The 24920-nt window shown below is 40.6% G+C and overlaps 1 protein-coding gene across 13 annotated transcripts in view; it reads right to left on the bottom strand.

Annotated features, from left to right (window-relative positions):
• MEIS2 (Meis homeobox 2) overlaps nucleotides 1-24920 on the bottom strand; it is a 205710-nt gene that overhangs the window by 132568 nt on the left and 48222 nt on the right. For all 13 annotated transcript variants that reach the window (XM_077880520.1, XM_077880518.1, XM_077880524.1 and 10 more), the window contains one exon: nucleotides 8681-8826. In XM_077880520.1, coding sequence (XP_077736646.1) covers nucleotides 8681-8826 — 146 coding nt within the window. The remainder of the gene's footprint in view (nucleotides 1-8680; nucleotides 8827-24920) is intronic.

Genomic DNA, 24920 nt, shown 5'->3' on the forward strand with positions numbered 1-24920 from the left:
TCTATTCTTAGAGGTTTTAAATAGCTGAATATTCAGATATGCACATGCCTTTTCTTTTATTCAAGGGTCCTCCATTCTCCATCTCTTTGAATTCTGTAACGTATTTTTAAACAATTATGCTTAGAGTGATATTTTATGAAATTGGGTGTTAAACTTTGAGCTAATAATTATTTTAGTGTCTTTTTGATGGTGATTTAATAAGCATTTCATTCTTCAATCTTCTCACCCAGTTGCTCATTTTAAAAATGTGTCTGTCAGCTAGTCGCTCATAATCTGGGACTTAATTTTCTTAATCTATCTCAGCTGAACTTCTTTTCACATGGGGTTGTTTGATATATTTTTGAAATATCTCCACCAGATGTTTTGCACTGAGGAGACCACACACCTCAGCACGCCCACGGGAGGCCATTGCCACCACCACTGTCCTGGGGACTTTACCTCATTCAGAGTGTGAATGGGGCCTGCTGAATCCCAAACGCATCAGCCTTCATGGGCAGAACCCCTCACACTCTAATCCCAAACACCAAACTGGGACTCTAAGGGAAAGGTTATGACACAACAAGGCACAACTTTTTCTTTTCCTCAAGAGAGACAAAGTAAATTTAGTCACAATTTTATTTCTTCTAGAGGAGCTTCTAGGATTCAACACAACATTAAATTTTTGGCCTGTCTCTTTAATTTGAGAAATTGTAAAAACGACGACAGATGGCACACAGAATTGACTTATGTCCTCTATTCTTTACTGAAGAAGGGAGTGCATAGAAACTTTGATAAAGACAGAAGCTCCAGTATGCAGGTCGCTAGTAAAATTATCTGGTGGCTCTTTGGGCAGCTAAGATCAGAACATCCAGCTTTCTTTTGTAGATGTTCTTTAAAACCAACCAACAGGGCAGCCCGGGTGGCTCAGCGGTTTAGCGTTTGCCTTCAACCCAGGGTGTGATCCTGGGGACCCGGGATAGAGTCCCACATCAGACTCCCTGCATGGAGCCTGCTTCTCCCTCTGCCTGTGTCTCTGCCTCTCTATCTCTCTCTCTCTGTCTCTCATGAATAAATAAATTAAACCTTTAAAAAAGTTAAAAAAAAAAATAAAACCAACCAACCCTGTTGTAGATTGACACTGGTGATCGCAGTCCCAATGTTCAGCACCCTCCCTGTCCCAATGAGGACATGATGGATGTGCTCTGAACCTCAGCAACCTCTGAAATTACCACTCTTCCCACCCCCGTCTCCCGCCCCCACCCCTCAAAATCATTATGAAATAGGAAGAACACTCAAGCTTACAGTTAATTGGAAACATTGTGAGAGAAGAGGAATGCTTAGGACAGCATGTCCATGGGAAAATAAATCACCCAGCATTGTTATTTAATGCATTGTGACATCATTTCCTGAAATTAAACAGAGATGACACCAATTCAGACGATCTCCAGTATAAGGTTCCATTCAAATAATTCACAGATGTTTTCTCCTGGCAAGCAAAAAAACAATGCAAAGGCTACAGCTAGGGGCAGCCTCCCACCACTGCATGTTTGTGGGAAGCCCTCTCTGCTGGTGCTTTTCAGCTGTGTGTTCTGCATCTGCATCTCCACATAAGGATTCCTGAGCCCAAGAGCCCCACTTCTATCCTGGACTCATCCAGATCTCTGAATGTGAGACAGGCCATCTCTCACTGCATAAGTCAGTCCAACATTTTATTGTTGGTATTCATTTGGCCTGTAGCAATTGGTATTAAGTAGATCAATCTCAGAATCAGAAAGGCACTAATTTTCAAGTAGAAATAACTAATGTCATGGAGTACTGATGCACTTAACCACCCAAGACCCTTAGAAAGATAACTAATGATAGGAATGATCAGAGTCTCCCCATGGATACCCATGTGGAATGAACAAGTGGAGAACCTGGGGCTGGCAGGTTCTCTCACCCTTGCTAATTTCATGTGGTACTACTAGAGCTTAGGCCGTTGGAAACCCAGGCACACAACCACAAAACCCAAATACTCAACATCTGTACAGCACATCACAGTCATAAACTGACTACCTCATCTGATGTAGCAACCAACCAGCTAAGTAGGACACAAATGTACGATTTTAGTTTTTAGATGAAAAAGTAAATTCAGAGGTTGACTAGCTTACCTGAGATTACAAGAGCTCAAACCCAGTCTTCTAATTTCACATTCAGTGACCCCTTTAAAAAAATACCATGCTGTCTGGCAGGGACTCTAGACTTTAATGCTCTGAGGAAGCTGGAGATGCTAGACTCTGCTCACATATTGGACCTCTTAGAGCAAAAGGGAGCATTTTCTATCAAAAGTAGTCCCCAGCTGAGGCATTCTGAGCTGTTCCATAACCAGTTTCTTTTTTTTTTTTCTTATTTATGATAGTCACACACACAGAGAGAGAGAGAGAGAGAGAGGCAGAGACACAGGCAGAGGGAGAAGCAGGCTCCATGCACCGGGAGCCTGACGTGGGATTCGATCCCAGGTCTCCAGGATGGAGCCTGCTTCATCGCCTGGGTCAAAGGCAGGCCCTGGGCCAAAGGCAGGCGCTAAACCGCTGCGCCACCCAGGGATCCCCCATAACCAGTTTCTTCTTCATCTCCCACCTTATCCTGGAAGGCTCACCTTACCAGGATGCTCTGGCTTTCCATTAGCACCAGCACTCATGGATGGTATCGTTGAGCATAGCTTAGCAGCCATCAGCTGTTTCTACAGTTCTGGAAGGCATAATTTAGATGATGGTCTCTCCTGCTGAGGGGCATTTGGGACCGGTTTGGCAAAACCTGATCTTGCCGGCTCACACAGACCACAAAATCAAGTGATTACTTTGGCTGCTCAGTTCTATTGGTCAAAGCCTCCTGCTAGCCATTCGGCTAGATTAAAATAAGAATTACACCATATCCTTATTATAAGAACCAGGCATAGAGCTGAATGCTTTATGTTATCTCATACAATCCCTGCAACAACCCTACTGAGTTGGTTCTAGAATCATCCCCATTCTACAGATATGGAAGGTGAAACTTAGAGAGGGTAGCTGTTCACGATCAAAAATCTACTCTGTTGCAGACTCCAGGCCCTGTGTTTTGTTCTGCTTTGCCCCGTCATTAATAATTGAGAGTCATGACACTGGTTGAATCCTATGCCTGGAAAGCCCCACGAAAGGACACTCAGTGTTCCCCTTCCATTCAGGTAGGACCCATCTAACTTTCCACAGTCAGACAGCCAGGCTCTATGCTCTTAACTTTGACACTGGATCACCTCATTAAAAAAGAAGAAAGAAGAAAGAAGAAGAAAGAAGAAGAAAGAAGAAGGAAGAAGAAGGAAGAAGAAGGAAGAAGAAGAAGGAAGAAGAAGAAGAAGAAGAAGAAGAAGAAGAAGAAGAAGAAGAAGAAGAAGAAGAAGAAGAAGCCGCCGCCATCTAGGTCTACACAAGATAAAGAGAACTAGTTAAAAGGCAAATAGTCTATTTTGGAGTCTTTCTCGGTCTGTCTCTCACGTGTATGTGTGTGCACAATAAAAAAACTTTGAGATGACCAAGTTGATGAACTCACAGGGGAAGAGATATGTGTTCCTCTAATGTAATGTGGAGCTGTATTTACTCATAACTTGGGTACACTGTCTCTGCAAGACGATAAACTTTAAAACTCATTTTTATTACCAGAGACCCTTACAAAAAATCCCATAAAACAATCTCTAATAGACAAGGAGCCAAACGACTTTACATGTGAACAGCAGGTTTCATCACTCTCCCTCTCCATCAGAGATAGAGTGGGGGGAAAAAACATTTTGCCATGAACAAAGGGCACCATTTTTATAACCTGCCGTTTCAGGAAGGCTGCATGGTATTACATCACTTTAAAGTAAATTTGCTTCTGATTCTGTACACATATCTTTGAAAGAAGCTCCACATCCCCTAAGTGTGAGCTTTAGCCCTGTGTTTTCAAATAAGAAAACCTTTAGTTAGAGACTGCTATGAGCAAGTGGTGTCTTTGTGTATGAGCACTTCCTGTTTTCATTCCGTGATCAAATATATTCTTTGCAGCACAACTAGAAAGCTCTCCAAGGTGGCAAGTGGAGGTGCCTGAGAGCCTAAGTGAGCACACTAAGGGCTTCTTGGCGTGCAGGAGTGTTTCACGGTTATGAATAAACCGCTAGCCCCGGCATTATTCCTTGCTGTTTCTTTCTTTAACTATCTTTGAAGTCAAATAAAAACAGTTGTAATGGCAGGCTTACTTTTATGATACCATAATCTCCATGTGTTAGTGAAAGGAATATACTTCCCTAGGATTTCCCTAAGTTCTTTTGCCATTGGGTACTTTCCAGCAAAAGCACATACATTTCCAACAGATTCTTTCTTCAATCTTCACTAGATTTTTTAGTCTGAGAAGCCAGGCAGAGCCATCAACCAGTAGAAGAGGGGGGTAATCATATATAGAACATTTCTAGCAGGTGAATTTCTAAATATATACATAATTTTGAAATATATATATATACACACACATATATATGGGTTTACCTTTTCAAAATTATTATGAGTTTTTTAAAGGGGATTTTTAAAAGAGACTTTGGAAATTAGTAGTTGGAAACCAGAAATTAATTATTTAGCCTCAGATGAAATTTAAATTCAAAGTGCTTAACTCTGAATATGGAAATTCCTCAATTCATCCAACAATTTGTGTGTTTTTTTTTAATGCCACTTTGAATTTAGTTCAAATATTTCCTTCAGATAATCAATCAGCTGCAAGCATATTACCTTTCTCCCTAAAGTTAGCGGTGTACTGAGATTGTTTTAACTGTTACAGTTGTAGTAGAACTTGTTCTTCCAAGAAAACTGAAGGTTAATGATTTTTGTCATATTGAGACTAAGACTTAACAATTGCTACAGTTGGCCTTTGTTGAGGTGGGCTTCTTTTTTCTCTGGGCCTTTTGAGGTATTCAGAATAGGTGACAATAGCTTGCAGTTGAGAACATATGTAGAGAGACCCCTGTGGCTTATTGGAAAAAGTTGCTCCATGCTGGTTGGGTGTTTGGAAAAAAAAAAAATACAACCAGAGTTCTTTTATGTTCTGCTGGTTAATGAATGCATGAATGTCAAAATGGGCCAATGGCCCATTCAGGGGGCAAAGCCTCAGCAACCCCCTTCTTTAAGAACACATCCTGAGATGCAAAATACATTTGCTTAACAAATTAAAATAATGAGATAATTCAATTAGCTTCTTTTTAAAAAAAAGAAAGAAAAAAGGGTACATCGGGGATTATTGTAATACAAGAACAGGTCATACTGCACAAAAGGGGGAAAAAAAACCAGTTTGAAATAATGTTAAAGAGACTAATAATGGAGGAATGCACACTGAATCATGCACTTGTGAAGAAATTTACATGAAATAATAATTTAGACTGCATCGAGTTTCAGCGAGCTAGAGCCAACATTTCACTTTGAAAGTTGAAATTAATTAAATGACAGAAAAATATAGTGGGCATCTCTATTTCCAAGGACTTCCTCATGCCTGTTAGTGCATGTAAGAAAAGAAGTCTAAATTAACATGTCGCTAGTTAGGGGTCTCTATTCTTGGTTTCTGAGCTCGGAATTATAGCTGAGTAAATCTTTCAGCTCATTAAAGATTGGAAAGTAAAAGTTTTACAGGACCATCCTCATCAAAGTTACTGAACCTCTCTTCTGCAGTTGGGGTAAAATCTGGATGAAGAGGGAAATTTTTTTTTTCCAAAGAGAAAGCTGAGGAGAATTTCCTTAGGACACAAGGGAGGTTTAGAAAAGGCAAGGGAGGGAGCAGAGGGAAAGACTGGGAGACAAAGCCAGTGGGAGAAAGTAATGAAAGGGCCATGTTGTGAAGGAAGGTCATGGGGAGGAGAAAAATAAAGCACTTAGAAGGAGAGGAAAAGAAAGGGGGACAGGGAGACAAGGATGACCAGGGCTGCGACAGAACAGGGCTCTGGCTGCGTGCTCGTGAGGCAACCCCAGTGCTGTGGGTGCAGGAAAGGAGCCTGCGGTGTGGACACCCTGCTCTGTGTCCCTCTCATTTGAAAACTGGGCCAATGGAAGGTCCAGGGAACTCAACGGGTTTCCGTGAGGTCGAGCCGGGGCAGGGGCATGCCGGCCTCCAAATGCTCTTTGAATTCTTCTCTCCCCACTCTACGGACCGGACCGGCATTCATGAAAATCTTCAGCTGCCCATAGACTTCTGCACCAAGTCCTGAGGTACTTTTATTTACCCAGATGGAGGCACCCTCGGGGTGAGGCAAGGTGCTGCGGGTGGTGGGCAGCACCCTGCATGGCCAAGTAACAAGGAGAGGTGGGCAGTCACTGGCCATGCACAATTCTTCACCAGTGGCCACAGTACATGGTGGGTTCGGCCCAGGGCAGGGCAGTGGGAGGTAAGTACCGACAGGGTAAGGCAGGGGGCCTAGCAAGGGCTCCAGACACCCATCTGGGGGCTCAAGGCAGGGGACATGGCTGGGGGGGCAGCTTGAAGAGAAAGGGGTGAAGGAAGTCTTCTCCACCCAGAGACTGGGGGGAGTGGGGAGCTTTAACAACAAATCCGGAGAACGGCACTTCGCTTCTCTGTCTGTCCCCTGCTTTGATGCGGAGTGCATTGCTGGCAGGGGTTGTGTGAGATTTATCTGCCACCCGGAAAGGGGAGAATGATTCTAGCCAAGTCATCAGAATCAAAAAGCACAGGGCTGGGGACAGGGCAGGTTGGGTTCTGGTGGCAGCGTGACCTGGAGTTAATCACTTCCCTTCCTGGGTCTCAGTTTCCTCTTTTGTAAACAGAGCCACTGAACTCGCTCAGGTTCTGCTGGCCTGGGGCGTGGACTTCGATTACTGAGGGTCTGCAGATACATGGATATGTTTGCTTGGGAAGCCAGTGTCGAGATCTTTCTTTTCCGCCAAGAAGGGCTGAGCTGTGCAACAAGCCAGGGAGACGAGACGGAGGGAGGACCGGGAACAGGTGAGCGGCCTGGGAGCCGCCTGCCCACCCACCCGCCCACCATCTAGGCGCCCCTACCCTGCCTTGCTAACTTGCTACTCTAACCAAACAAACCTTCAGTTAAAACAAAACAAAACAAAAAAACAAAACAAAACAAAAAAACGAGAAACCCCTCCCCTTGCACTCACTCGACTTCCAAATTAAAAACATTTTACAGGTTAGTAAATCTCCAGCTGAGGTGATGTAGCAAAGAACAGCTGTGAAGTAATTTTGATAATGATGAGAATAATAGCCACATGGCAAGGTTCAGGGCTTTGCTGTTGCAGCTTCAGTGCTCCTGAATAGATAAAAGTGATTAAATACTCCTGATTATCCCTGACCAATATGTAATGGATTTACAGCCCTTTCAATTAGTCAGTATTTGCTTAGGACTCATTATTTTGTCTTTGGTTAAGTAATCAGCCCAGAGACCGCATGTTCCGTCTAATTCCTCTGAGCCAAGTCAGTGCAGGGCCCTGACCTTTGAAATGGCCATAGCTGCAAGGCAAGAATAACCACTACCAGGGCAGCCTCGCTGGTTCCCCCGGCTAATCCTGACACCACAGGCCAGATCGATACACCTTAGTTTGCTACTAATGTCCTTACATCAAAATGGCCGATTTAGGGATGTGAATTTATCACCCGGCCCTCCCCACTAGTGCTCCACCCCTTGCCCTCTGTAGGTCTGCTGCAAGAGCAGAGCCACAGCCACCACCATAAATAAAAGTGGAACCTTGTCCTGGACCCATGACACTGTAACTAATGTCATTCAGCATGGCAACCCACAAGTTGGATAATCAAAGAAGACCTTCAGCTTTCAACGGGCTACTCTGTTTTTCAGCATGAGCCTAAACAGAATGGCCTGAAAACAATATCATAGCAAGCAACCGCCTCTGATACCTCTACCACTTGCCCAGAATTTCCAGACGAACAGTAAAATATGAGTGCCCAGTCCCTCTGTAAGAAGATACCGTGACTTCTTTCGGTCATGAGGGTCTTAGAGTCAATGGTATACACCGCATAAAACCGACTGTGAGCAGGAGAAAGAGAAATCATTAAAGATGTTGCATAGTTGATCTTTGCCCAGAAGTGAACCGGGTTGGCTTTTAAGAAAATGGACTTGAACAGTTACAAAGGAATCTTTAGTCTCCACCTTACAGATGGAGGCACTACAGCACCTATAAGCTTTCTGTGTTTGTCACATAAACGCATGCCACATTTGCACGTGGCTCCAGTGATTCCAGTTGTACCTGATACCAATGCGCTGGGACACGCATGGGGCAAGGAACCCCCTCCCTTTTTTTTTTTTTTTTTGCCTCCTAGAGGAGATGGCTTTCATTAAGAGTATAATCAGCAGTGTTTATGGATTCATGAGCTCCTTGCAGCCATTTCGCTTGGTCGCGGTGGCATTAGCTGAAGTTGCTCTCATACTTTCAGCATCAATAACAAATTTACTTACATATACTGTGTAGGGCCCTAGACCATCTTGAGTAAGGTCGATTCCTGGCCTATTAAAACAAAAATCTCCTTTCTAGAGGGTGTTCTGTGAGTGGCCACAGTTGACGAAACCTTAACTGCTCCATCAGTCATCAGATTTCAAGAAAGGGAGAAGAGGCACCTTATTCCTAAAAATCTGTATCAATCTGTACAATTTGCTAGCAGAAGGCAAAACAACACAACTTTCTCTTTCGTGTTGACTTACTGTGAGATGTTGGAAGAGCCATGCTCTCATGATATTTGTTGCTACTTTGGGGAAAATGCCTCTCTTCTTCTGGCGTTTTTTGTCCTTGTCTGGATCGTCATCGTCACCTGTGCCAGGTGAAGCTACACTGTTGTCTAAACCATCCCCTAGTAGGAAAAAAAAATGAAAATACATTAGACAACACAGAAATGGTGCCAACAACGATGTGCGGCTAATGATGAGCTCAGCTAAGCTTGTTGAAAGAAATCCATTAAGCAGGTATATTCTCTTTCATTAAAGTATAATTGGAGACACAAATATGTAAAAGACAAAATTAAACCAGGCCTCTTCAAATGTTAATTTTGTGTGTCTCACACTCGCCCATATCATTAATTCAATTATAATTGTGCGCTTGACACAGTGCAGTAGCTCTTTGTCAATTATGGAATCCAATGTGGGAAAACCGCCATCAGAAAACCCATTTGGTGAAAATGCATCCCCATGCCCATCGTGAACACATACTGTAGGGTAATCAAGTTAAATGTTCTGTAGTCTATATATTCTAGGCTGCCTGCATAGGTGACAGTAACTGTGTCACTGTTCATTGCACATAACACACTGCCTGCTCAGCCCCTCCTACGACTGTCACCTCCTACTCACGCACATTCACACACTCCTCAGATGACCCTACACTCAGCATTTGCATGACATGGAAACTTTTAGCTCTCTGCACCACTAATCATGATCATGATCATTAAAAAAAAAAAAAGAAAAGAAAAGATATACATGAAGGTAGGGTGCTCACTTAATCAGAAGTTTCCATCAACATCTTTCTCTTCTGTGCTTTTCTCTGGCATTAATTGTGCATTAGCAAAAATCATTTACTTTTAACAGTCATAGTTATTTTTTCTTGCCCTCCAGCAAAAATGCCTTGAAAGCCTGCCTGGAGGGCATCTAAATTATGTATCTGAAAAACTCTTCTGGCAAGGCATTGCAGGACCCCTACTTTCTTAAAATTCATACGAGCACGTCTTCCTGTTTTTGGGAAGGCATCAATCAAGAGCAGCAATATATGCCATATCCCTACATTAATATTTGAACTAATAACTTTAAAAAAGGAAAGAAACAAGATCCGACTTGTGGCATAATCAAATGCAAAATAAATGAAGAATACGGGGACAGCACTGGGGCTTTATAGATGGCTGTGTTTTCCTTGCACATCATTAGCCTGGAGCCACACGAAAGAGGAAAACAGAGAAGTGGAGAGTTTATGCTCCCTGCTGGTGTTTAAGAAGCTGGGGTCCTGGAAGGACATCTGGGAATTGCGCTGAGATGGGGGTTTTTGTAATTTAAGAATAGACATTCATTAGCAGTAAATGCCATAAATCCCATGCTAAGTAAAAACCTTGTCCAAGAAAGCCTAAAACAATAAACTCTGTGCTCAATGTAGCCTGAGCTAGACGCTCCGCAGCTTCCCAGCTCAGTCCCAGACCCATTCCTTCCTCCTGGGCTGGGCTACACCAAAACGTCCTGCCCAGCAGGCTCCTTGCCTTCTAACTTCTGTGTCTAATCTGTGGGCTCCCCTATACCTGTTCTTTTCCTATCTCACCAAAAAACCCTCAACCTTCTTTGACCAGAGAAGCAGAGAAGCCACAGCAAAGAGCTAGCAGATTAATTTTATTGACATTTCCATTTTCACTGCAATGTGATACCCTCCATCACATGGAAGAGATGACCCTCACTATTTACAGACTGACAGGCCACTTCATTACAACCACCCTGCCCCAAGGCAAAGCAGCTCCCTTCCATCTGCCCAAACACTAGAGCACGACCTCGAAGTTGCTGTTCTCTTTTTCTTTGCCGTCTGTTATGATAAAAAAAAAAAAAAAAGAAAAAGAAAGAAAAGAAAAAAGAGTGAGTCAAAGGGACCCCAAATAGTCAAAGAACTAATCAGAGTAACAGGGAAACAAAAGGCATTTGGCTTTCGAATACTGGATATATGGAGGCTAGTCTTCATCTGTCCACCCTCCCTACATACCCGTGTATACCAGGGGTTGCTTGCATAAGGAGACACGCACACACACACACACACAAGCTCAAGCAGGGACACGCGTACACGCTCTCCACCATGCCACGGAACTGCTGCAAGGCAAATTCTCACCCACACTAATGGCTTCTGACTGCTCCTTGGCAACCCTAGCATTTTAACCTGGGTAGATGTGCTCTCCAAAATACAGACACTGGAGAGATCTCATCAGCTGTTCATGTGACACAGATGGAGAGTGGCTATTAGGAGCCAGGCAGTGGGCCTTGGGGATCTGAGGTGCTGTTCTGTAGCCCGAGGCAATTCTGAAAAGCAGTACCCGGAGATGAGGGAAAAAAAAGAAAATCCACACTGCAAGTCCAAGTTTGAAGTCAGTCTGTCTGTCCACCTACCATGGATAAAGATATCTTTGTCTCTTAATGTGAAATCTATGTGGGCTATCTGGATGTACACTGCAGATAATGTATGTATGGAATGGCTCTTCCTTCAATGTCTTCCAAATATAAAAACACACACTGTAAACAATGCCTGTGTGTATATATTTCTTCCTAAGCACATATGGTTTCTGTGTATATGTTTAAGCTGAAATTGTCAGGATTTTGTTAAAATCTCATTTAGCTTTTTTTGATAGATTTTTGAATATACTTTTTTTAAAAGGTTAATTGCTTAATTGAAGGAAGTTCAACCAAAAAAAAAAAAAAAAAAAGAAAAGGGGGCATTTGCCTTTTTAACCCAATCACCCAATCACTGAATGACCTTAAAAATAAGAGAGAGCATTTCTTTCCACAGTGCATTTTCTCTTGCTCAAAAGCAAAGAGGGCTGGTAACACCTTCAAATTATTTAGCTCAAGAAAAAAAATATACATATATAGCTAGATTGAGCGTCCTTTGATGATTGACTTAAACTGGAGAAGGCAGGAGCATTACATGAATTTTAATATAAGCAGTTCATTTTATGTAAGTGTTATAAAATGTTTGAATTTGGATCCAGTGTAACAGATAATTATAAAGAAAAATGTGCCTGTTTTTATAATAAGTAGATATTAGACATAAGAGTTTTAAATTAATATTAGTGTCTATACCTCCTTTAAAGAGAGGCATTTTCCTCTCCAAATAACAAAATAAATACCATTGTTTTTTTTCCTTCAATGGACTGTGAACCAACTCCAGCACAGAGGAATAACAACACCATAAAAACTTTTCGAAAGGAAACTATGTGATCTGTTACCTAAAATAAAATTGTGCAGGTGATGCTAGGGTTAGTAACTCTCAAAGTGGACATTGTTTTCTGGTTCTAAGGTTGTGTGTATGTAAGATTGTTGGCAATCCTTGGCACCTGTGCCAAATGCATTTCTGTGCTGAAGATGGTGTGCGTGTGTGTCTGTGTGTCTGTGTCTATATACACCAGCATGGATGTGTGTGCCAAAGGAGGCATAAGAGATAATAACATCTCATTATTACATCTCAGCATCTTAAGTTAAGATTTAAAAGTGTGGAATCCTGAGGGCAAGAACTGTTTTTTGCTTCTCTGTTTATCCTGAGAGCATACTTCTGTTTATCCTGGGAGCAGATACCCAGCAATTGTATACTGGGTAAGGGAACCACTGAACTCATTCATGAACTTATGCAAGGACCCTTCCCTCTTTCTGATAACCCCAAGTGGGGGCAATCATGCTTGTGACAGTGCCTAAGGGGCTGGGTACCTATGTTTACACAATCACTTCTAAACATACCAGGAATGATGTTTCTCTGAAGAACCCAGTGTCCATTAGGTTCTTTTTGGGGGGCTGAGCCACTGATCATTCCACCAGGATTGCCATCTCTGATGATGAAAAACTAAAGAAAAAAATAGTGGAATGCTTCTTCTAAAAGGTTGCCAATCCCTTCTCTAAGGGTACAATCTAAATTTGGGGCAAAGATACTCCAAAGAGCTGTGTATTACTGGAATAATAATTCTATGGGTGACCATGGAAAGAAATATTCAAGGCCTATAGACAGACAACTTTGAAGTGGATTGAATCATCACAGGAGATTGTTAAAAACACAGGTCTCTAGGCTTATCCCAGATTCAATGAATCAAAATATCCCAGGGCAGGGGCAAGGAATTTATATTTCTAACACATTCCTTGGTTTTGCTTACGCAACCAACCTAGCACTGGTTCTCAAACTGGCTGTTGGAAGCCACTGAACTTCACAGATGACCTTCTAATTTGAAAGAAGATGCAACCTCAGGGAAAGGTAGGAAGTTATAAGTCTATTCTATTCCCACGCGTGGGGTCAGTGGTCATGGTAAGCAACCACAACGTGGCCCGGGCCTTATTCGCTGTAGAAGAGTGACAGTGTTCTCTGTCACAAGTACTAACTAGCGGAATGCAGCCTCATCCTAATCTTCTGATAAGGGATAAAAAGGAAGAAGGAAGCTCTAGAACATTGGCTCTCAAAAGACGGAACAGCAGCTTTAGCACTGATGAAGAAATTGTGAGGAATGGAAATTCTTGGACCCTCTCAAACCTAGTGAATTTGAATCTCTGAGGTGGAGCCTAATAATCTAAATGTTACTAAGCATTGCAAGTGATGCTAATGACCTTTCAAGTTTCAGAAGCACTGCTGTAGGGCGCCTACAAGATCCCCTTAACCTGCTACTCCTGGTGGTTACAGTATGAAGGCCTGAATCTAATCTCTGGGTCTTCCTCCTGTTTTAAGACTCTGAAGTATTTTGAGAGCATCAGTGGCTAGATTTACACCCAGCCTCTGGAGGAAGTCATGCATACTTTCCATAGCTCAGCATACTGTGCTCAGAACAGGGCATTGCTCTGAAAAGCAGCCCCAGTCTACACTTACCTAAAAGGCCAATACTGAAAGAATTTAGTTATAGGAATTAAATCCTGGGATACCATGGGTATCCAGGTGTATGCAGAATCCATATCCATAGCTGTGTAGCCAGTGAATCAAAGAAGAATATGGACACATTTTGAGAGGATACTCGGGTAATTCTAAAGCAGAAGTTCCCAATCCATAAAATTCTAGGCCACAAAAACTTCTTAGGCAAAAGGACATCACTTCCTTCCATTGGCATATTGTCTTATTCCAGTTAGCCAAAAATCTATCTCTATTTTAGACATCAATTTCTTGGTCTGGAATAAAGCAATGATACAAACAGTGGTGATGTGCTATGATGAATCCAATATCACTGGGATTTAATATTTCTGATGGGCTTTCTTGTTCTATCAGAAATACAATGCAGCAATCAAGAAGATGCATCTTCTTCTTCCTTTCTACACCTTCTCCACCGCCCTCCAAAACCAAAACGAAACAAAACTAAGACATTTAGTAGTGAGAAAAATGAAGCCAGGAGGTACGGTGGTTGTTCAAGGTTCTCCAGTTATATGTGGTCAAGAAAAAACTAGAGTCCAGGCAACTTCAGGTCCAGTGTTATGGACTAGTATTCTCACATTAATGTTGTAAACTAACTTCTAATTTTCAAAGCATTACCTCATCTGAACCCTACTATCCATGACAGATATAAGCAAGGCTTGATCTCACAAGTGAAGGTCTAAGTGCAGAGGATGGATTAGATCTAGGGACGAGGAGATGGAGCTGAGTTAGAGCTGGTCTGGACTGGTCCAGGATCAAACATATGTGCAAAATTTTCTCTCAAAAGTAAGCCATCGCCTGAAGGGCTTTAGATATACTCAGTACAGCAATAGTCTTTGAGACTCAGGATTTCTTATAATCGGTTTATTATTGTCCAAATGGAGACACCAGACTGACCTTCAGAGCATAGAGATACTACAAATATTTGAGAACTCATACCCGCTGTCTATACAGTCAGGACCTCGTGAGCTCTGTGCAGTGCTATTAAACACTTCATAGAACTGTGATTAAAGCAATATATTCCCCGGCCTCCAAGTCACTTTTTTAAAGCTAGAATAAGGTTTCTGTGACATCTGGCACACTGTCAAACAACAAACATCAAACGCTGACCTCTCAATCTTGTATTAGGACAGATACATATGTATTTGGGTTGGTAGCATTGGTTTTTTATTTTGGGTAAGTCAGTGGCCCATTATTCAATCCTCAGTTCCACAAGTTTTGGACCAGGTTTAGTAGTTAAATACATTCATATGAAATATATGCCGTAAAAAAGAATGATATCTCATCCAAAAGAACGTGGCTTTCCTCCCCTCTTTTCTGCTAAACAAAAACTCACCATATTCATTATCATTTTCATTGTGAGCTACGTAAATCTACTAATTTCATACACATGCCTATACATATCTTCTCAACAATCTATTTCCAGGAATTAGGTATGCTGATGAATACAGAGATCATAAACCTGTATGTACATAAATTAAATTGTATCTTTTTCAAATTATTCACCAATTTGAACACGAGTATGCAAATGCGTTTTTGGATGAACTGCAGATTTTTGCCTGTGACCATACCTGCACACCCATCCATACATTTATAGAGCCCTGCAGATGTCTGTACTGAGAGTGGCAAATGGAGTAGCCCCTTTTCCACACCACTTCCCTGTCTTGAGACTACAGTCTCCTCCTCTTTATCCACACTGCCATCACTGTAATTATCTTCATTATCACAAGTAACTTTCGGCGGACACTTGCAATGTTCCAATCCTCACTTAATCTTCACAGCAAACGAAATGACTTACTTTTTTCAATTCCATTTCACAGATAAGAAAGTGTAGACTCAAAGAAATTGAGTAACTTGTCAAAGGTCACATAGTTAGGAAGTGGCAGAGTGTGCTAGTCCTCCAAAGGCCAGGCTCACATCCACTACGCTTTCCCTTAACCTGCTCAGAGGATGAGAGGATGAGAGGATGTGACAAGTGAAGCTAGACGCTGGATAAGCCCTTACCACCCCAGAAACGAACCCCAAGAGTGAGGTCTTGTATATTTATGCTCGGGTTCCAAGGGGATAGCAAGTGACAGCACCTTTAAAAGTAAATGTGAACGAAGAAAACAAGCAGATGCATCAACAGGTATCACCATTATCTAGAGACAAGATCATTACTGTTTCTTGTGGATGTCAATTTCAAATTAAATATGATTTTGAAACGAAGCATCTGTGGTATTTCAAAGACTTTTCTGAGCCAAGGGTTCATTCCAGATTCCATGCCTTCAGTCCTGTCCTCTTAGCCTGGAATGCCCTTTCTCATCACTTTTACTTCCCCTCCTTCTCATTCTTCTTTGTCAAGGCAAACTCCTATTCTACCTCCACAACCCAGTGAAAAAGGCACCTCCTTGGCGAAGCTTTCTCCAGTTCCCATTAAACAGAGTTAGCATCCTACGCTTTCGACTTCAGCCGTTTGTTGTTGCCTCTGTTATATTTACTTTTCTGTTTTGCCATTTGTCTGTTGACCAATTTCTCTGTCTTGCTTCACTGTGAACTTTTCCAAGGTAGGAGTGTGTCATTTCTGGTCCCGAAACCCTGACACAGAGTCAACACTCAAATGTAAGTGGCATGGACAGGCCAGAAGCAAGACCCATCGGACAAATTACAATACAAGCTGCTTTGGAGAAGCTGCCCATGAAGGAGTCCCCTTGGCTCTGGTAACCTGTTCTAGTAGCCACCAAGCCTTGGGCTGCCCCACTCCTCTCTCCATGCTCTGTGAGCACTGGGTATCCTGGTGTCATGTCCAGTGTTCTTTTGTTCACACATATGCGTGTGGTCCTCCTCAGAGATGCTCCTTACATGTCTGAGACATGTGTCACACACTGTTGATGAAAGCGGCACTGCATCTCCAACCTGCCCTACTCCGAAGCAGAAAAAGGAATGCTGGGAGAGAGAGGACTGCCCGTGGCCCAGGCCTTTTAGATAACTCAGAACATTACAGTGAAAAAGGAAGTATTACGTAGCCATGGAACTGTAACACACAGTACCTTATGAACCCATTCTCTGTCATCACTTCATCTTTTTTTGTCTTAATACTTCGAAAACAGGATTAAACGATACTAAAGAGTCCAAAATGCATACACACACACACACAGAGTCAAAGATATTTTCTTTTAGGGACGACCTTCTAGGAGTTTAATTTAGTACATAACCCTGAGAAACCTGCATCAGGGTCTCAAATGAGATGCAAAAAAAAAAAAAAAAAAAAAAAGGAAGAAGAAGAGGAAGAAGTCAACTTTCCCTTTTTCTGTTTTCAACTGTAGCCTTGCAAAACTTGCTTTCCAAGAACCATCCACAAAGTAAATCTTTTTGCACATGCAATTTACCTTTTTTTCACACCAGATCAGGTTGGGGGAGGAGGGAGCTGAAGATGCAGAAATGCGGGGAGGGTGAGGGGCAAGAGGTGGGGTGAGGGGCCAGCAGTGAGACCTGCTAATTACTGATCTCTTTTACTCTCCTGCTGTGCTTAACTGTCTGGACACGTTAAAGTGAAATTTTTCTGTGATTTTTCAAGTGACTAGTCCATGGCCCACTAGCATGGAGGGAAGCAGAAGAGATGAAATGCTTTCATTTACATGCAACATTTACTAACTATGCGGGTTTCCAACATTAAAGAGAGGACAGTGACCCAGGCCACCTTTTTCACACTCAAAAGAGCACTGAAAAAACAAGTCTTCATCGGCTTACCTCGGGCTTCCCTGGTCCTGAACACCCTCCCCCCAGGGTAGGAGCAGAAAGGGAAAAACAGAGGGGATTTTATGCTCCTTTCTCTTCAACTTTTCAGGCGGTATAAGCAGCATTTAGCAAATTCAGCCCCAAATGGCTCCAAATGCTCAGAGCTGCAGGGGCTCCTTCTTTGTTATCCTCCCTCTATTTACACAGGATTTACGCAGGCTCTCCACTGAAGAGACCTAAAGCACTTCCATTCTCACCGGCTCTCCCCCAATTGTGGCCCCGGCCAGGCCAGCAGCATCACCCAGATTTCTGTAACCTGGATAAGAAAGCGACATACAGCTCCCTAACTGGGTGATTCCCAGACGACCTGCAAGGTGGAGGCTTCTATGAAGATGAGCTCACCTGCTGGCAGAGAACCAAAGACCTAGCTGAGGCCTTGCGCAAACGTGTGTCCAGGGACAAATAACACACACTTTTAAAATATGCATCTATATGATATAATGCAAAGCGGTGGGTGAAAAAAAATTCAGACTGCAGCTTGGATGAAAACCACTTCACCCACTGGTTGGAAAAATAAAGTGTAAAAACAGACAGATGGACACATATGTAAATGTGGCTGTGTTTTAGGCTTTAGCTGGCAACGTGAGTGTCGTAGTATAGTTTTGCACGCCTGTATTTTCCATATCATGTTGAATCCTGTTAACTGTTGAACAGAAACATCCTCATACTGGTCCTTGACCAAATGAGTCCCCTCCATGTACCCGTCAGGAGCCATAAAATGGCTTTGTTTATTGACTGGAACCCTCTAATCCTGTAGAGCATGAGTGAACGAAAGCTTCCAGTAAGTACTCTTTGCCTATGCTCCTCTTAAGTTGGTGGCTCTCTTTTGAAATATGCAACTTCACTTGAGAATTTTACAGTATTTCCAGAAAGGACATTTATTCTCACTTGCCATGGAATCCTCCAAAGGATGCTGACTGAACCCAGGAGAAAAGCATTTTCCTTTGCCATGATAATTCAGCAGACTGCTTAATCTCTGTGGTAGGGCCTTGAAAGAATGTACTTTTTACTCAGTTACCTGATAAGCACTTATAAAAGCATGGAGCAGGTTCGGAAGTTATTCGCAATACATCATAATAAAGCTCTTCTGGGCACTCTAATGATTCATTTTTAGTGATCTCTCAAATGCCCTTTTCCACAGTTAACACTCAAGATTTTATTAAGGTAGAAAGCAGGGACAAATGTCCACTCAAGTCCCAGCTCTCAAATTTGACTCTACTTGCACCACACTACCTATATCTAAAGCTTTTTTAATGTTCTGTTCACCTCCCTGGAGTGGCATTTCAGCTAACAGAGTTCACAATCTTTCAGCCCTAAACACAGAAGGCTGCTATCTTCAAGTCATCCTAGGAATGTGCCAGATACCATCATCTCCCTCCTGCTATACAAAGAACCAGAGAGAGAGAGAGAGAGAGACCAAGAGAAGACCAAGCTGATCATGTTACCAAGAGCCCAGAATGCCCCTCTCAGAAGGTTAATCTTTGAACTAGTAAATGTTATAATTAGGAGACTTGAAGTTGGGCTGAGGCTGGCCATTGAAAGAAAGACCTTAAAAGAGAAAGTATGAATGGAACACATTTCTTTCGCCTAATGGTTGACACAAGGGTCATGATTTTTATGGGAAATTATATAAAAATGAGTTGCTATGATAGAGGAGTCCCTTCCCCACATCTCCTACAAAAGAAAAAGGGTGGTTGGGGAGAGATGTCTTCCCAATTTCACTTAGCTATGTTTCAGTACAAATTGCGAAAATTATGCAAATAACTATTTTGGCACCTTTGCTAGAGGAAAACATTATTAAATTATGCTCTAAGTATTTTGTCTGCTTTAGTAATTACTCTCATGTAACTGTAAATATAAATAGCTGTTATTCTGTTTAAATTTTTAATCATGCAAAATATTGTCACACAAAATGTCCTTCTGTTGCAGTCTAACTGGGATTTTCTTTTTTAAAATATCCATATTTAACTGAAGTGAACTATTTTTAGCATTGTAAAGTGTTTTAGTAAAGATAGCTGGCTAACATCTCTGAATCAACAGGTCTTTCAAGGAAAGATATGGCCTTTATATTTGCAAAAAGAATCTCCTACTAAAGTCCTCTTATAAAATATACTTTTAACATTTTATACTAAACTACAATATAATAAGTCTGCTTCCATGGAGGTATGGAGTATTACATCAAACCTATATTTTCAGTATATGCTGCTAATATTCCAATTTATCATTAACAATGGGATTTTATATGTAATTCTCTTTTTTTATTTTATTTTTAAGATTTTATTTAGTTATTTGAGAGAGAGAAACAGAGAGCAAGCACGAGCAGGGGCAGAGGGAGAGGGAGGAGCAGGCTCCAGAGGGAGGAGCCAGAAGCCCAACTTGGGATTCGAGCCCAGGACCATGACCTGGGCTGAAGGTAGATGCTTACTTCTCTCTTTTAGCATACTTTTAATATGGGATGAAACATTTAAGAATCAACCAGTAACAAATTTGTTGGGGAGAATAACAGAAAAGCACAACAATTCTATGTGGTAGAGTTATTTCATCCAATTTTTAGGATTTTTACTCCCTCATCTTATTTGCCATCCAAAACAAAAATAGTGATAACTCATTTTTATAATGTCCAGCAGTTTGACCAGTCTGAATTCTTAACATGATGTCTCCCTGTGAATTTATAACAGCAGATTTTCAAATAGTAGAACAACAAAGACAGAAAAGTGATTATTTCTGCACTTTCTTATTATAAATTGAAAACAATGGACTATGTTAATAAAAGTCCAACTTTGCAAATGACATTGTTTTTTAAAAATATTTTATTTATGTATTTATGTATTTATGTATGTATGTATTTATTTATTTATTAATGAGAGAAATCAAGCAGGGGGAGTGGAAGAGAGAGAAGCAGAGTCCCTGTTGAACAGGGAGCTCCATGAGGGGCTCAATCCCAGGACCCTGGGATCACAATCTGAGCCAAAAGTAGAGGCTCAACCACCTGAGCCACCCGGGCGCCTCACAACTGACACTGTTAATGCAAAAAAATAAAAATAAATAAAAAATCTTTATCTTAAGAGAAAAGGTAGCCATCTTTATAATTACAACAGCAATAGTAATAATAACGCTCACTAAGAGGACTAGATTCAGATATCTACCAACACTCCCTTTGGGATAGTTTTAGGAAGCTAATCATAGCTATGTATAGGAAAAAGAACAGTAGTACTTATGAAGTTGACAACTGGCTTAAGGTGAATACTTTTTAAACTATTAACACATTGGAATTGGATAATATTTGTTAATTATTTAAACATTTTGTCTTGTACTTTTAGAAAGAATATTTTCACAGAACAGTCTCCTAATGTTACTTTGGATATTTGCTTAAGAAGTTTATAAACTAAGTTACTAACACTTAAAAAAAAGTAGCTACTGTGCATTTAGGCATTCCCACTTATATTGATTGCTTTAAATAAATCTATTACTATGATTTCAGAAGAAGCAGTTGTATTTTTGTAATGTAATGCAGAGATCTACAACACATATGTAATAGCCCCAATGGAAACAAATAATATGACTGCTTAATAAAAATCTAAAATACCGTGAATTGATCATTTTTCATATAAAGTACTAAGGAACTACAGACACAGGGCCCTTTAAGTGTACTTTGAATGGAGAATGCTTGTTACTGGATATGGGGTTTCTTCAGGGGTGATAAAAATGTTCTAAAATTGATCATGGTGATGGTTGAACCACTCTATGAATATACTAAAAAATACCAAATTTTACACTTTAAATAGGTGAATTGTATATCTCAATAAAGCTATTATATTTCATTAAAAAAACACATTTTGCCCTCCTTCTAAAAAAGAAAGCATGTTGGAAGAAATATAAAATCCAAGTAGCAGAGTTTTGAAAGTGTACATAATCCTTTCTGAATTGTCTCAAAACAATGTGATTTACTTTTTTTAAGATTTATTTATTTATTTTAGAGAGAAAGTGGGTGGGGGGAGGGGCAAACAGAAGGGGAGAGAGAGAATTATAGCAGACTCTGTGTGAGCGCAGAGCTTGATGCACGCTGGATCCCAGGACCCTGACGTCATTGTAACCAAAAGTCTGATCTGCATCATCCAGGCATCCCAAAACTGTGATTTCAAGGCCACTTACTACTGTATCTCTGCACCTTGCCTATGAACAAATATATGTACTCAAATACACTTGGGGTGAATTTTATACTGTTTGCGTTTCAAAGATATGCTTTAATGGGAACTAGATTGATCTTAACTCTGAAATTAACTTTATCTATTCTCAATTCCATTGCATTATAGCAAAACTCGAGCCCAAATTATTCACCTCTTTCAAGGCTTACTTTAACTACCAAAATAGCTCCAGAAGACTTACACGCACACACCACTTCTACATTTCTTCTACATAAGCTTCTTCAAGTCAGGAACTATATCTTTTAGTTTTTTCGTATCATTCTTAGAACTTTGGGGGTTTTGTTTTTGTTTTAATTTTTAAAAAAATATTTTATTTATTTATTCATGAGAGACACAGATAGAGAGGCAGAGACACAGGCAGAGGGAGAAGCAGGCTTGCTCGAGGAAGCCCGATGTGGGACTTGATCCCAGAATCCCGGGATCACCACCTGAGCCAGAGGCAGACACTCAACCCCTGAGACACTCAGGTGTCCCATCTTAGAACTTTGTATAACACTTGGAGTATGGTGTGTGCCTAACCCTTTACTGAAGGAATCAATGGATGCCTTTCCAATTCCTTGGAATATGCTGTATTCTTTGTAAATTTACATCTAAAACTTAGAAATAGAAACTATCCAGAATCCCAGGACATGGGGCTCCATGATATCATGACCTGAGCTAAAGGCAGATGCCCAACCAACTGAGCCACCCAGCTACCTCTATACATTACATTAAAATTTTTTTTTTAATTTTCTTCTTGTTGTTATTTTTAAGTCACCTCTATATCCAATGTGGGGCTCAAACTCCCATGAGATCAAGAGTCACACGTTCTATAGACTGAGCCAACCAAATGCCCCGATATTTCATAAATTTCACTAACTTGCAAGAAATACTACCCAGAAGAAGCATTATTGAAGTAATGTTATATGAATGTTGCCTATAAGAATCAACTTTATTGAAACAGACAATTAACAAAAGAGGTAACCTACATTTGGAAAAGTATCCTACACACTTGATTCACCTTTCTTTTTCTAAATTTCTAACTTTATTCTATGTCTTTGGGCAGCTGTGTTATTTTTCTTTAATGTTTTATTTATTTATTTATTCATGAGAGACACACAGAGAGGCAGAGGGAGAATTAGGCTCCCTCTGGAGAGCCTGATGTGGGACTCAATCCCAGGACCCCAGGGTCATGACCTGAGCCAAAGACAGATGCTCAATCTCTGAGCCACCCAGGCACCCAGGTGTTCCAGGCAGCTGTGTTATTTTGTTTGCACACTGAAGGCTCACTTCTGACATACTCCGGTCCCTCTACTCTGTCCTTCCGTCCCTACCTGTATAACTACAGAGACACATATCCTTGGGGAAAAATGATGTGATGAAAGAAGCATAAACTAATAACAACACAGATCTTGTACTGAAGTTCCCAATCTAATTCCGACTGGTTGAGCATGACCTTGGTTGGTCAAGAGATCAACCTTCTGAACCTCAATTTCCTCATCAATGAAATGGAAAGAATTATACACATTCGATAGGCTGTGAAAATTAAGTGAAATAATCAATAATAATAATTATGTATTAACTCCCTATCTTAATCCCTACCTAATTTACTCATTGAAAAGCTTAAAACTTTATACACAACATCTAGCCTCACATAGCACCTCCTATACAAAGGTGCATCAATAAAGATTAGTTATTTCTTAAAATGAACTAATATGAAAGGACAAACAAAATGTGGTATATACATCTATACACTGAAATACTACTCAGCAATAAAAAAGAACAAACTCCTGATACATGTAACATCTTCATTGCATTACAAGTCATTAAGCTAAAGGGAAGAAGCCAAACAAAAAACTACATACTGTTTGATTCCAAATGTATTAAGTTCTCGAAAATGTAAACTAATAGATTAAAAGCAGATCAGTGGTTGCCTGATGACAGGTACAGAGAGAAGGATGGATGAAAAAGGAGTACAAGTAAACTTTCAGGTGGTGATGGAAATGTTCAATGTCTTGATTATAGCAAGTGCTGGTCTCAGGAGTGCATACAACTGTCAAAACTTGTTAAATTGTACACTCTAAATGGGTGAAGTTTTTATATGAAAATTATACCTCAATAAAGTTGATAAAATAATGTTAGGCAGATTATAGTTAAATCTCTACAAACCTGTTATTTGGCATAGAGGAGATTTTAGTGGAAAGCACAGCATGCAATACAGAGAGGTGGGAGGGGATCCTTCCAGTTATTACAATGAGATTCTGAAAGGATGAAATGATTTAGGGCAGCATTAGAAAGATCCTGTTGAGGAAAGCCCAACATGGTATTTATAAACCTGTAGACATACACAATTTTTTAAAAACTTCATGAAGACGTAAAGTGGATGGTCAGAATGCACTTTGTAGATTTTATTCAAAAATATTTTTCTCCATTGGCCAGATCCCATTATGGGAAATACTGTTAAAGAACTACTCAGGTTGAAAAAAAAAAGTACCAATAATAATCTAAAATATAGCAAAATAATTCTTAATAAGAACTCTTTTTTTTAGTGATTTTTTTACACTTATTTAATTTAAACTCAATTTGCCAACATATACTATAAAACCCACTGCTCATCCCATCAATTGCCTTCTTTTAATAAGAACTCTTAATAAAAAATAAATAAATAACTCTTAATAAAAACTCTTTTGGAGAATTCAGCATTAACCCTTTCTTCCTAATTATAAGAAGGCCTCACACTGGATATCTCAGTCAACCTCAAAGGAAAAGGACACCACCCATGAAAGATTCTGAGCACCCTTAAGAATAAAAATGAATGGGGAATATAGGTTTAATATTAACCTTTGCCAGACAGCACCATTCCTTCAGTTAATCCCTGCATCCCTCCTATGAATAGAGATGGGAACCAGCACTTGTGAAACACCTAGTATGTACCAAGTACAACAGGTAGCTCATCCGCATGACAGTTCAAAGTTCATTATTTTAATTATTATTTAATATCTTCCCAAAGTGATGCCAGACAGGTTTAGAAACCTGCCTAAAATTACACGTCAGTCACAGAGCTGGATCTTCAACTCAAGTCTATGAACTATATTTTCATAGCCTCTATTCCCATGTGGAATGGAAGTTAGTTTTTAAAAAGTAGAATATGCTGGGGGTGCGGGTGCCTGGCTGGCTCAGTCAGAAGAGTATGTGGCTCTTGATCTTGGGGTCATGAGTTCGAGCCCCATGTTAAGTACAGAGATTGCTTAAATAAATAAACCTATAAATAAACAAACAAATAAATAAATAGTAGAATGTGGGGGGAAATAATGTCTTATGGCTTTGCCCCTGGATAAGTGGTACTTACTAATGGCTGACAATGGTCAAGTGACTCATTTGA

The sequence above is a fragment of the Canis aureus genome, chromosome 32 (assembly GCF_053574225.1).
Source record: "Canis aureus isolate CA01 chromosome 32, VMU_Caureus_v.1.0, whole genome shotgun sequence".
Lineage (NCBI taxonomy): Eukaryota > Metazoa > Chordata > Mammalia > Carnivora > Canidae > Canis > Canis aureus.